Here is a 12,137-nt window from a genome sequence, read left to right on the forward strand (position 1 = left end):
AGGAGAGGAGAGGAGAGGAGAGGAGAGAACAGGTCACAGATGAACAACAGAGCCATCTACGGGCTTCAGCACAGAACAGGACTCATGCATACTCAATGAAAGCTGGCTTGTTGCTTAGCAAACTTCGCCCCAAGCCCTGTGTCACTGCACTGCAGGCCGAGCATGCCCCATATCAGAAGAATCAACAAGACCCCAAACTGGGTACATCACATACTGCAACCAACAAGCAACCTGCACAGGAACAAAGCTGAGCACAGCAGGAAGCCCCCAGACTGATACAGGAAGCGTCGAAGCAACAGTTAAAAGTCCAAACAGCCTGGACTCCTTTGGATGAGGCTAACACTAACCTATGCACCAAGCAGCAGCTCCTTCCTGCTTTTATCACAGTCTCTAGCAAAGTGACCTGGGAGCTACCAAGTCACCTGCCTCTATAAGCAAATCAGCTTAAATACAATCTAGAAATCTAAAGATGAAAGAAAATATATCTACAGACGATTTCAATTAAAGGGGTCCAACTGTTGCCAGCTCTCTTGGATACAGAAAGCTTTTCCCTCCCTTCTAAGTTTCTCTGCTGCCCTAATCCCTGGAATGTCATCTTTTCATCCTTAAGTACACATTTTTTTCTCTCCCAAAATACAAACTGAAAAACTGCACAGACTGTGGGATAAAACTCAGTGGTATAGTTGGTTACCCTGTGCAAGGCCCTGGGTTCTAGTTCCAGATGGGGCTATTGGTTTTTTTAGGGGGCGGGGGGGGTGAGACAGAGTCTCACTGCGCAGTTCAGGCTGATGGGAGAACTCACTATATAGCCCAGGCTGGCCTTAAGCTTACAGAAATCCTCCTGACTCAGCCTCCCACATACTGGGATTACAGGCATGCACCACCACACCCAGTCTCAGTTGCCATCTCAGCGTGCCCCAGGGGCGGAGCTGGCAGGGCTGGGGATCCAACCTAGGTCTCTGTGTCTACCTAAGCAGGCACTTCAGTCCACTGATCTATCTGGCCAGCCCTTCAACATATTATATTTCTAATGCAAAACGCAAGAACTTCCTGGAATTCAAATGAGAAAATGTATTGATTTTTTGCTTTAAGTATTAACATGCCTGGGGCTGGTGAGATGGCTCAGTGGTATAAAGCACCTACTTAGAACAAGCTTAACAAAGCACAGGGACCGCGGTTCAATCCCCTAGCACCACATGCCAGCCAGCCCCGCCCCCTGGTGGGCTGAGCTGGCCACACACACACACACACACACACACACAAATAAATAAAATTAAAAAAAAAAAGTATTAACATGCCTTTAATGATCAGTTATTATTTTTACTACCAACTATATACAGCTTAATAAAAATAAGGGAACTACAAGCAATATATTTCATCCTAACATTTAACCTTTGAAAATTCTCAAGAGGGCTAGGGGTATAGCTCAGGGATAGAGTGCAGGGAAGACCTGGGTTCAATCCCCACAACTGCAAAAACAAAAATCTCTCAAGGATATACATAGTAGTAAGAGTATAACTGGGTTCACCCAAAGCACTAAAAAGCCTGGGAAACATTTGAGACTGTGCTTGCTCTGATTCCAACAAACAATGGGTGGGTTCTGTCTTCTTACCATCTCCATTGTGTTTACTTAGTTTAGTATAACCTGGTGCCATAAAGCTATAGCCAGCAGTTTAAGGATAAAGGGCACTGCAAAGGCTAGAGTTGCTGTGGGAAGGAAGGGTCCCACACTGCCCATACAAGGGCAGCAGCCCTGGCAGGGGACTCGGGCCCAGCCACCGAGGCAAGGGGGGCTGGCCAATGGCTTCCTCGTCCTACTCTCTGCTCATGGACAGAGAAACCCTGTCCCCCACCCCACCACACTCCTTTATCCCATTGATGCCCCCCGCCCCCTGCCCAAGTGCTGAGTAGGCTGCTGAACAGGACAAATGTGTAATCAAATCTTATTCAGGAGACCCAGTCCTACTCCAGGCCCGGTGAGTGTGTGGGAGAGCTTCCGGCTACCCTGTGCCAGTGGGACCTACTGGTCCCAGCCCAGGCGCAGCATGGGTGAGACCCTCTTCCACCCCCTTGGGATGCCCACCACCACTCCGCAGCATCTCCCCTACCCCGCCTGCCCAGTAGGAATTTCTGCTGCATTCTGGGAACCCCCAGATCCAGTCCTAGCCCAGGCCCAATGAGTGTGTGGAAGAGCTTCCGGCTACCCTGTGCTGGCATGACCTACTGGTCCCAGCCCAGGTGCAGCATGGGTGACACCCTCTTTCACCCTCTTGGGACACCTCCCATCACTCTGGAGTACCCCCACACACACCCCGCCCACAGAGTAGGAATTTCTGTCACATCTGGGAACCCCCAGATCCCGTCCTAGTCCAGGCCTGGTGAGTGGGTGGGAGAGCTGCCTCTCCCCCCTACTTCACCTTGTTCCCTCCAGACTCAGCTCAGGCCTGGCATACAAGCCTGGGGTGAAACCCTTCAGTTGCAATCCCTGCAGAGAGTGTAGGGGACAGAACCACCCAGCAAGTCCAGGAGCAGAACATCTTGCCAGAGGGGCACAACAGGTTCACACCCAAGGGTAGCAACAGGAAGGAACTGAGCACAGCAGCCAGACCCAAACCAGGCACAGCTGGATAAATCCAAACTTTGTAGATCTACACCTGAACTTCAGTAGGTGCTAAGGCTATAACTGCAACGAAGATCTACAACAAAGGTCAGAAGACAGTGCTACAGAAAATGACAACAAGAAGGAGGAAAATGCAATCTCAGAACCCAAGCCCACCCATAACAAGTGCAGAGGACACTAACACAGAGCAAACTGGGAATCACACAGCTGAAAGCAATGAATCAACGGCTTCTGAAATAAAGAAACAGCTGCAGAAAGGTATAGAGGAACTCAGATTGGAAATGAAAAAAGAAATCCCTGAAATAATAACATCTGCACCAAGGAATCAAATGCAGAAACTTATGGAGGAAACCCAATGACTACCCATAACAAGTGCAGAGGACACTAGCTCAGCTCAAATGTATGAATTAATAGCGTCAATAGTAAATAAGCAACAGCAGAAAGTCATAGAGGAACTCAGAGCGGAATTCTTTTCTACTAGCTCAGCTCAAATGTACAAATTAATAGCGCTGATAGTAAATAAGCAACAACAGAAAGTTATAGAGGAACTCAGAACGGAATTCTAGCTCATCCCAAATGTACGAATTAATAGCATTGATAGTAAATAAGCAACAGCAGAAAGTTATACAGGAACTCAGAGTGGAATTATTTTCTGAAATAAAAAAATCTTATTCAGTTGGCCTCGAGCAGTACATACCCAGTCGCATACATTTCCTCTTCGTCTACATCAGAGTCCTCTGAAGATGACATAGCAATGTATCGTGGAGTATCATCTGAGAAGATAATAGTTCATTTGTACCCTGAAAATTCATACCATCACCCACCTGACAAGAAGATAAATCTGGAGGAACCCCCACAGCCAAGCACAGAGCAACAGCTACCAGTCATACTACTTTACACTACTGCGGAGTGCCTTTATCTATGGAGATTGCAGAGCCTCTGGCAATGTGACCCAGGTAGGATTTTATCATAGGTACCAAGCACTGTCCTGAGGGTCCATGAATGCATCTTAGAGGCCATATTGCAAGCACAACTACACTGCATGCAGTCTAAGGAATGGTATGGCAGCTCACACATGCAACGTGGAGTGGCCAATAGCCTTGGCTGCAACTTCATCTAACATGCAAGTAAGTTTTTTACCTCCATCTAGGACCCATACTGCCAATAACTCTAGCCAGAGACTTAGGAATGAACAGTTAGTGTCACTCATTCATTTATTTAAAAATTTAGGCCTGAGGATGTAGTTCAGTGGTACAACACCTACCTAGCTAGTATGAGGCCCTGGATTTGATTCTGAGTACCAAAGGAAAAAAAAAAGAAGAAGAAAGAAAAGACCAAAATTTTCTTTTTCTTTTTTGTGGCCAGCTCAGCCCACCCTGGAGGTGGGGCTAGCGCTGTATGTGGTACCAAGGATCGAACCGTGGTCCCTGCACTTTGCCTGAGATTGCCTAAGCAGGCACTTTAGACCACTGAGCCATCTTGCTGACCCCAAAAATTTCTTAGATGCATGCTAATCACAGGATGCTCCATGACGAAATGACTAAAGGCCTCCCATGAAGAGGTTACTAGTAGGGGACAGATTCAGAACCATGCTACAACACAACATGACTGGTGCTTCAGAGGCGTGCTCCAGGGAGGAGTCATTCTATTAACTCACAACTTCAAAGAGGACCTAACAATTGGACTAGGATTTAAGAAAAACAGGATACAGTGCTACCTCAACTCATGAACTTAATTCTTTCCATGATTCTGGTTGCAAAACAAATTGGACAAGAACTGAATCAAAGGGCCAGGGAGATGGCTCAGTGGAATAAGCACTTCTCTGGCAAGTGCAAGGGCCTGAGTTCAATCCCCAGTTCCGCAAAAAAAAAAAAAAAAAAAAAAAAAAAAAAAAAAAACTGAATCAAATTTCCCCATAAGGTCAGCATTATACTTAACCACTGAATTTGATTTAGTTGTTGTACAATTCAGTTTGTGACCAGAATCATGGAAAGAAATTCATAAACCACAGTACCAGTGTGTCCTCCAGACAAAAGGTGTAGGGAGATGGTAGGGGGAGGGGACACACAGAACAATAAATACTAAGACATGGGAACATTAGAAAGTCTGTAAATGTGGGTTTCCCATTTCCAGAAAAATCCCAGTGAGGGTTGGCTGCTTTCCTTCACAACTAGGAAGTTACTATAATGGCTAAGTACTGGCAAACAGGATGGGCAGGCATGAAGAGCCAGACATACTGAGCAGAAAAGCTGTGGTGGGCACAATTGTAGGCTGGGCACATTTGGTGAGATAGGTGCACCTAGTATACTGGCTTACCAGGTAATGTGTATATGTTATTTGTTTTACGTTTCCTTTTCCTTGGTTGGTCTGCCACAGGTATGGGCTCTTCAGTAGTTGACAATACTTGATTTCTAATTTCTAGGTTATTCTCAGAATTATTTGGTGGCTGATTGAGATTTTCACCAAGATCCAGCATCTCATGAACATCATCAGGTGGAACATCATCAGGTGGAACATCATCACGTGGAACATCATCAGGTGGAACATCATCACGTGGAACATCATCAGGTAAATTATGCTGGAAGACAAAACAATTATCTACTTCTACTTTATGTGAATAAACTTGGTTGTGGTCATGCGAATCCCGTTTGTTTAGCTCAGGAATTTCCAAACTGTCATCATCAATAATTATTACTGGAGACTTCTGGATCTCGGTGGTAGGCTCCTCCTCACTATCAGAAATCACTTCCAAAAGTTCATCTGAAATTCAAGGGAAATGACACTTACAAATATACTCCTTACACACTGAATATCAGTAGATTATTGAGTACAAGTTAAACATGCTAGAAACTGGGACTATAAGTTACAGTTAAGGATCATAGATTGTTATCACTCTATTTCTTTTTTATATTACTAAGAATAGTGATAGATAAAACAGCCCCCGGGGGGCCAGGGAGATGGCTCCGTAGAATAAGCGCTTCCCTGGCAAGTACAAGGGCCTGAGTTCAATCCCTGGTTCCGCAAAAAAAAAAAAAAAAAAAAAAAAAAAAAAAAAAAAACCACCAGGCCAGATATACTGGCACATGCCTATAGTCCCAGCACTCAGAAGGTTGAGGTAAAAGGATTGCTCTGAGTTTGAGGCCAGCCAGGGATACAGTGAATTCAAGGCCAGCCTGAATTACATAGTGAGACCCTGTCTCAAGAACAGCAACAACAACAAAAAACAAAACCCACCAGCAATCATAACCATGTTTATAGCAGCACAATTCATAATATCTAATTCATAATATATGGGCTTCTTTGAAACAGCCCATATATCCATCAACAGATGAATGGATAAAGAAAGTGTGTTATTTACACTACTCTGTCACAAATAAGGATAAACATGAGTCATTTGTAAGAAAAAGGATGCACCTTGAGACCATAATGTTAAGAGAATTCAGACACAAACAGTTCACAGTCATTCTTATATGATATATAAAATATAAATAAAGAGCAAAATAAGAGATAGGCAATAAGAAACAGGGAAATAGATCTTTGTAAAAGGCAAAAGGACTGCCTAGCATAGTAGTTCACACCTGTAATGCCAGCACTCAGGAGGCTGAGGCAGGAAGACTTCCATCCTGCCATGAATTAAAGGCCAGCCCGCACTACATAGTGCAACCCTGTCTCAAAAATAAAAGGGGAGGGCTGGTGAGATGGCTCAGTGGTCTAAAGCACCTACTTAGAACAAGCTAAGCAAAGCATAGGGACCGCAGTTCAATCCCCCAGCACCACATGCCAGCCAGCCTCGCCCTCTGGTGGGCTGAACTGGCCACACACACACACACACACACACACGCAAAATAAATAAATAAACAAAAAAAATTAAAAAAAATAAATAAAAGGGGAAAGGGGACCAAAAGAGGGGAGTGGGAGGGAAAAGAGATGAAAAAATCTTAAGATGTGTTATGTACAGTCACCAACTTCTCCCAAGAGGAATGTAATCATGTATAGTAATCAGGCACTAATAAAAAATAAAGATTGAAAAAAGAAAGATAAAATAGCAATCAATGTATAATGGAAGTTTTCAGGTCTAAACTTGTATCCTCAACAAAAATAGGAGAAACAAGACTAACAATATAGTGTTTCCTTCAAATCAAGTTAAATCTCTATAATTCAAAGATTAACCTTCAGTTAATTACTATGTCTTGGCTAAACTTTCAATCCTTTATGCAACTATGGAGACAGGAGATGGTAGTTAGCATGTATGTATGCATGTATGCATGCATGTATTGACAGATTGATTGGCTGGGGAGTTTTTTGTTTTTTGAGGCAGGGTCTTCTTATGTAGTAGCCCTGGCTGGCCTCAAATTTGCTGTAATCCTCTTGCCTCAGCCTCCTGAGTGCTGGGATTACAGGCATGCACCACCATGCCTGGCTAGCTAGCATGTTTTAAACCATCATCTCCTCTCAAATCTCCATCCAAATGGACAAAAGGCAGAGCCCACACTTCTTACTCCTTTCTTCATTAATCCCATACCTAGAGAGGGAAAGAGAGGAAGAGGGAACAGCAGAGTGGCCTGCATACTTTTGAGTCTCAGCTCTCAACTTTGTCCCCTCTGCTGTTTTGGTGTAGTTCTAGACAGTTAAGAGCACTAGCAAGAGGAGCACCCAAGATCCAAGGCAGCAGGGAACTAACCCAAGCACAAGCACATCCACAGTCTGCATGGATGAGGGGTAAAATGGTGGCCCTTGCTAGCCAGTCATTCCAAACACAGAGTAAGGACCCTGACCCTGAAACTGCTATGCATGATGAGGCTTTGGAGTTTAGCTATCTTAGCTACTAGGGAGCAGTATACTTGCCTTCACTATTTATTTCATACACTTTAATTTTCCTTTTTTTATACGCATATTCATCATCAGATTCGGAGTTGATGACAATTGGCCTGAGTGATAAAATAGGAAAAAAGTGATAAATAGGAATGCAACATTCTCTTCATAACACTTTCTACAATGAACATGAGTATTTATCAACTTTTGGTTTGTTTCCCACAGTAACTCTATTCCTTTAATTAAACTACTCAATCTTTCCATTATTCTTGCTTTTCCATCTTTCTTTGCTTTCTGTTAGTGCATGTTTGCAGTTCACACCAGTTACAATCACCTTGGGCAGTGCACATACGTACATACCACAGCTTGCCTTCCTAGTCCCCTCCCTCCTCCTCTAATTCCCCTAACCCCATTTTCGTTCTTGTTGATATTAATCTTAGCTCTTATTTAGGGTCTATAATGTTTACCGTCATTGAAGTGATCAGGTTCCTGTACATGGCATACCTCTATTCTATTTATTTCCCTTCTCCTCCTCACTCTTGTTCCCTTGGACCACTTCCCAGTTACAAGAGATCCATCCCCTTGTCCCCTTCTATCCATCCTTTGTCATTCTCTTTGGTTGTACTGTCCCTCACTCAAATGAGTTTGTGTGACTGATTTATTTCATTCAACATTATATCTTCTAGGTACATTCATTTTCTTAAAAATGTCTCAAATTGATCCTTCTTTATAGTCGAGTAATATTCCATTATGTAGTTACCACATTTTATCTAATTGTTTGTTGATGGGTATACAGGCTGTTTCCAGGATTTAGCTATTATGAACTGTGCTGCAATAAACATTGGTATTCATGTATTGCTGTAGTAGGATGACTTAAGCTCCTTGGGGAAGATAACTAGCAGGGGGGTCACTGGGTCATATGGAATTTCTAATTTCAGTTCTTTGAGAAATCTCCATAATGATTTCCATAGTAGTTATACTAATTTACGTTCCCACCAACAAGGTAGGAATGCTTTTGTTTTTGTTTTGAAACTGGGTCTGGCTATGCAAGTCAGGCTGGCCTTGGCTCACTTTGTAGCCTAGGCTGGCCTTGAACCCCAGCAATCCTCCTGTCTCAGCCTCCCAAGTGCTAGGACTATAGGCATGTACAACCATGCCTGGTTGTCATGGTTATTTTTCTCTTGTTGTTGAGACCAAATACCTGACACCCAAAATGAAGGAAGGAAAGGTTTTTTTAGCTCACAGTTTGTGGAAGTTTCAGTCCATACTCAGCTGACTCCAAGGTAGAGTGGTACATGACAGAGGGCAGCAGTTCACAAGGGTAGAAAAGAGCAAAACATGGGCTGGAGAGATGGCTCAGTGGTCTAAAGCACCTACTTGAAACAAGCTTGTCAAAGCACAGGGACTGTGGTTCGATCCCCCAGCACCACATGCCAGCCAGCCCCGCCCCCTGGTGGGCTGAGCTGGCCACACACACACACAATAAATAAATGTAATAAATAAATAATTTTTAAAAAAAAGTTATTTAAAAAAAAAGAAAAGAGCAAAACAGCAAGAGGAAAAGGAAGAAGTAGCAGCAACAACAGCAACAGAGAGCAAGCCTGCCTCCAGGCTATCTGCCCCAGGCCAGGTATAGCACTAACATCCATAATCCCAGCAGCACTCACACCCACAATCCTAGCACTGGATCATCAATTAATCACAAACTCTAGAAGTCTGCCCCATAACTGCATGAGGCTTTGGGAAAACAACTGCACACAAACCATAACACTGGCTGAGGGTTCCTTTTTCACTACAGCTTCATACTCACTTGGGTAGTACAAGCTTATTTTTACCACACAGCCTCACCAGCACTTATTACTGTTCGATTTCTTGATGACAACCATTCTTTCTGGAATAAGATGAAATTCATGCATTGCTTTATTCCCTCTCTCACATACTTTCAAAAGGAGATATCTGAGATCTGATATATCTGATATCTGAGATATCTGATATCTGAGTAACTGGGATCTGTCAGAGAATGTGGATTCAAACAGTTTTGGTACAGGAGAAAAACTGATCAGGAAAGTGTCTAGTGGACTGTCATTATTTTTGCTGTTGTTGTGGAACTGGGGGCTGAACCTAGGGTCTTTGCACTGAGCTATATCCCCCAATTCTTTTTGTTTTTTTTTTTTTTGAGACAGGATCTAGGTTGCTAAGTTACACAGGCTGGGCTCAAACTTGCAATCCTACTGCCTCAGCCTTAAAAAAATGCTGAAATTACAGGTGTGCAACACTCTACCTACCCTGTCATTCTTTGAGAAGGATAGAGAGGCAGAGAAGGAAAGAAGAGCCTCGGAACAGGGAGGCTTTTCCTCACTGATGCTCTGTAGCCTGAAGCCAGAACCTGCTGCTTTTGTGGACAAATGGCTCTGGCAGTAGTCATGCATAGCAGTGGCCCTTTGCCTCCCAGGGCACACGTGATGAACCCCCCTCTGGTCCTTGGCTGACCTCACCATTTGGGTCAGAGGTTCCAGGAGGTTGAAATTTGCTATCTTTTTCTATTTTCCAAATAGTGTATGATAAGTGTGATATACTTTTGTGACAAGAGAGAATACTTACAATGCCTGTTATAGGGCTTGTTTATATCTATTACAGAAAGGAATGTTAATCTATTTCCACCATGTTTACTACTTTTAAACTGCCAAGTTGATGGGCTTTTGTTAACTTATTAACTACTCCAGCTACTTAAACTTCACTCATCTTGATTTTCTGGTACACGGACATTCTTGGTTCTCATCTCACCTTTCCATCCACTCCTATCTACTCACTTGTCTTCCCCAACTCAACCACAAGGTTTACCCATAGCGCTCTTGTGCCAATTCAATTAATACCTAAAAATTGGGTTGCTAATCCTACTATCTATGTGTCAATCAAATGTATTATATCCAGCCCTGCTGGAGATCACTATCAAGTAACTCTGAGCAGAATTTAAATCAACCAATTGGCTTTTCATGTTTATTTGTGAGTCTGTCTAAGGCATGGGCTCCTTGTCTTGAGACGGGCAGCGGACTTGTAGTAAATGAACCTTTGTGAGTCACTGGTCCCAAATGAGGCCTGTAGTGGCCTGTGAAGCCATGATGCCTCAAATGATAAAGCCACAGCCAATGACACTTTACTCCAACCTCAATTAACTAGATAAAGACTGTAGCCACAGGTATCTCATTCCTGTGGTGAAGACCTGCTTGGAAATAACTTAATTCTCCTAAATTAACCTAATGTATTACTCGGAGAAATCCTTGAGGGGACTTCCAAGGTCCTTGAATGGTCCTGCTCAGATTTCTACCTTTCTTTAGTATTTATCTCCTCTGTTTGATGACTAAATCAATACAGGTCACCCAGGGAGGATCTTAGTCTTAGCCCCAAGAAAATCTCAACTCCGCTAGAGGGTTTTGATTCTCCTGGAACCCTAAAATCATACCACTGGACTCTTTTATTTAAACCTGCACTGTACACTTGTTTGGGAGATTGTGGGCCTGATCAGTCCACATAACTAAGGGACAACATTAACGCATTAACTGGTACCAAAACAGGGATGTGAAATCTTTGGACTGGTAAATTTTACCCTGAACAACAAAAAGTTGACCTAGAGTGGAAAGTGTGGGAGCAGAGAAGGCCTTCAAAGGAAGAAACCTTCACCAACAACACATGGAGAAAAGTGGGAAGAGAAGCATTCCACAAGGAATAGGGGTGAGTCTTCCCACTGTGAACAAGCTGTTTTATCTAGAAATAAAATAGGCCAAAATTTTTGATGCAAGGAGCGAAGATACATGCAGTTGCTCCAAAGCTTACTCAAATGCTCAGGGGCTCATGTGCCAACAACAAAAGACCTAAACAAAAATGTTACAAGAGGTAACCAAATATAATCCATGGTTTCCTCAGACAGGCACTATAGATATTGACAATTGAGAAAAAGTTGGTAAAAGTCTAAAAAATGCAAACAGTAGAGGAAAAATAATTTCCCAAGATCTTCAACTTGGAACACGTTCATTCAGTTTTAAATCCGTTGCAGGGCTCACAGTCAATAATCTGTGATTTGGACACAGAAGATAAAAAACAGCTTCTGACAGAGACAATTTGCTGCCAAAGCAGAGTTTTAAAAGGGACCACCTTGTCAGGAGCAGGAGCCTTTAAAAAGAACATCCCATCTAGAAAATTACAAATTTTAAAGGGAGCAGTCGCAAAAGGGAAATCACTGATACCCCTGCTTGCTTCCCAGTTGGAACTTAGCAAAATAATCTTAAAAGGGAGACTGTTTCTCATTTACCTTTTGAAACTTAGACACTAAAAAAATCTTAAAATGTTGTTCATAATGGGGTCCAAAGTCCAGTTACTTAGGAGTTTTATAGAATGTTTTGGATACATATCAATTGATACCGTATATCAAGCGTTTAGCACAAACATACTTATTTCCTGCTCAATTTTTTTTTAATGTATTTGGTACAGGGTCTCACTATGCAGCTCAGACTCATAGTGATCCTCCTGTTTTCAGCCTCCCCAGTGCTGGGATTACAGGTGTGTGCCACCATTGGGTCTCTGTGGTCAGCTCAGCAAGCCCTGGGGTGGGGCCTGTACAGCATGGGGTGCTGGGGATTAAATTTCAGTCCCTATGCTTACCTAAGCAGGTGCTTAGTCTTGCTGAGCTATTTCTTTTCTTTTTCTTTTT

General features: G+C 43.1%; 1 protein-coding gene across 1 annotated transcript in view; it reads right to left on the reverse strand.

Annotated features, from left to right (window-relative positions):
• The window catches only part of Gcna (germ cell nuclear acidic peptidase), a 14,176-nt gene extending 6,331 nt beyond the window's left edge, over positions 1–7,845 (reverse strand). The window contains exons 1-5 of the mRNA XM_023707120.1: positions 7,841–7,845; positions 7,466–7,548; positions 5,316–5,380; positions 4,937–5,198; positions 3,318–3,393 (exon numbers count right to left, since the gene is read on the reverse strand). Of these exons, the coding sequence (XP_023562888.1) occupies positions 3,318–3,393; positions 4,937–5,198; positions 5,316–5,380; positions 7,466–7,548; positions 7,841–7,845 (491 nt within the window). The remainder of the gene's footprint in view (positions 1–3,317; positions 3,394–4,936; positions 5,199–5,315; positions 5,381–7,465; positions 7,549–7,840) is intronic.
• Positions 7,846–12,137: the final 4,292 nt, after the last annotated feature.

The sequence above is a fragment of the Octodon degus genome, unplaced genomic scaffold, assembly GCF_000260255.1.
Source record: "Octodon degus isolate 3935 unplaced genomic scaffold, OctDeg1.0 scaffold00280, whole genome shotgun sequence".
Lineage (NCBI taxonomy): Eukaryota > Metazoa > Chordata > Mammalia > Rodentia > Octodontidae > Octodon > Octodon degus.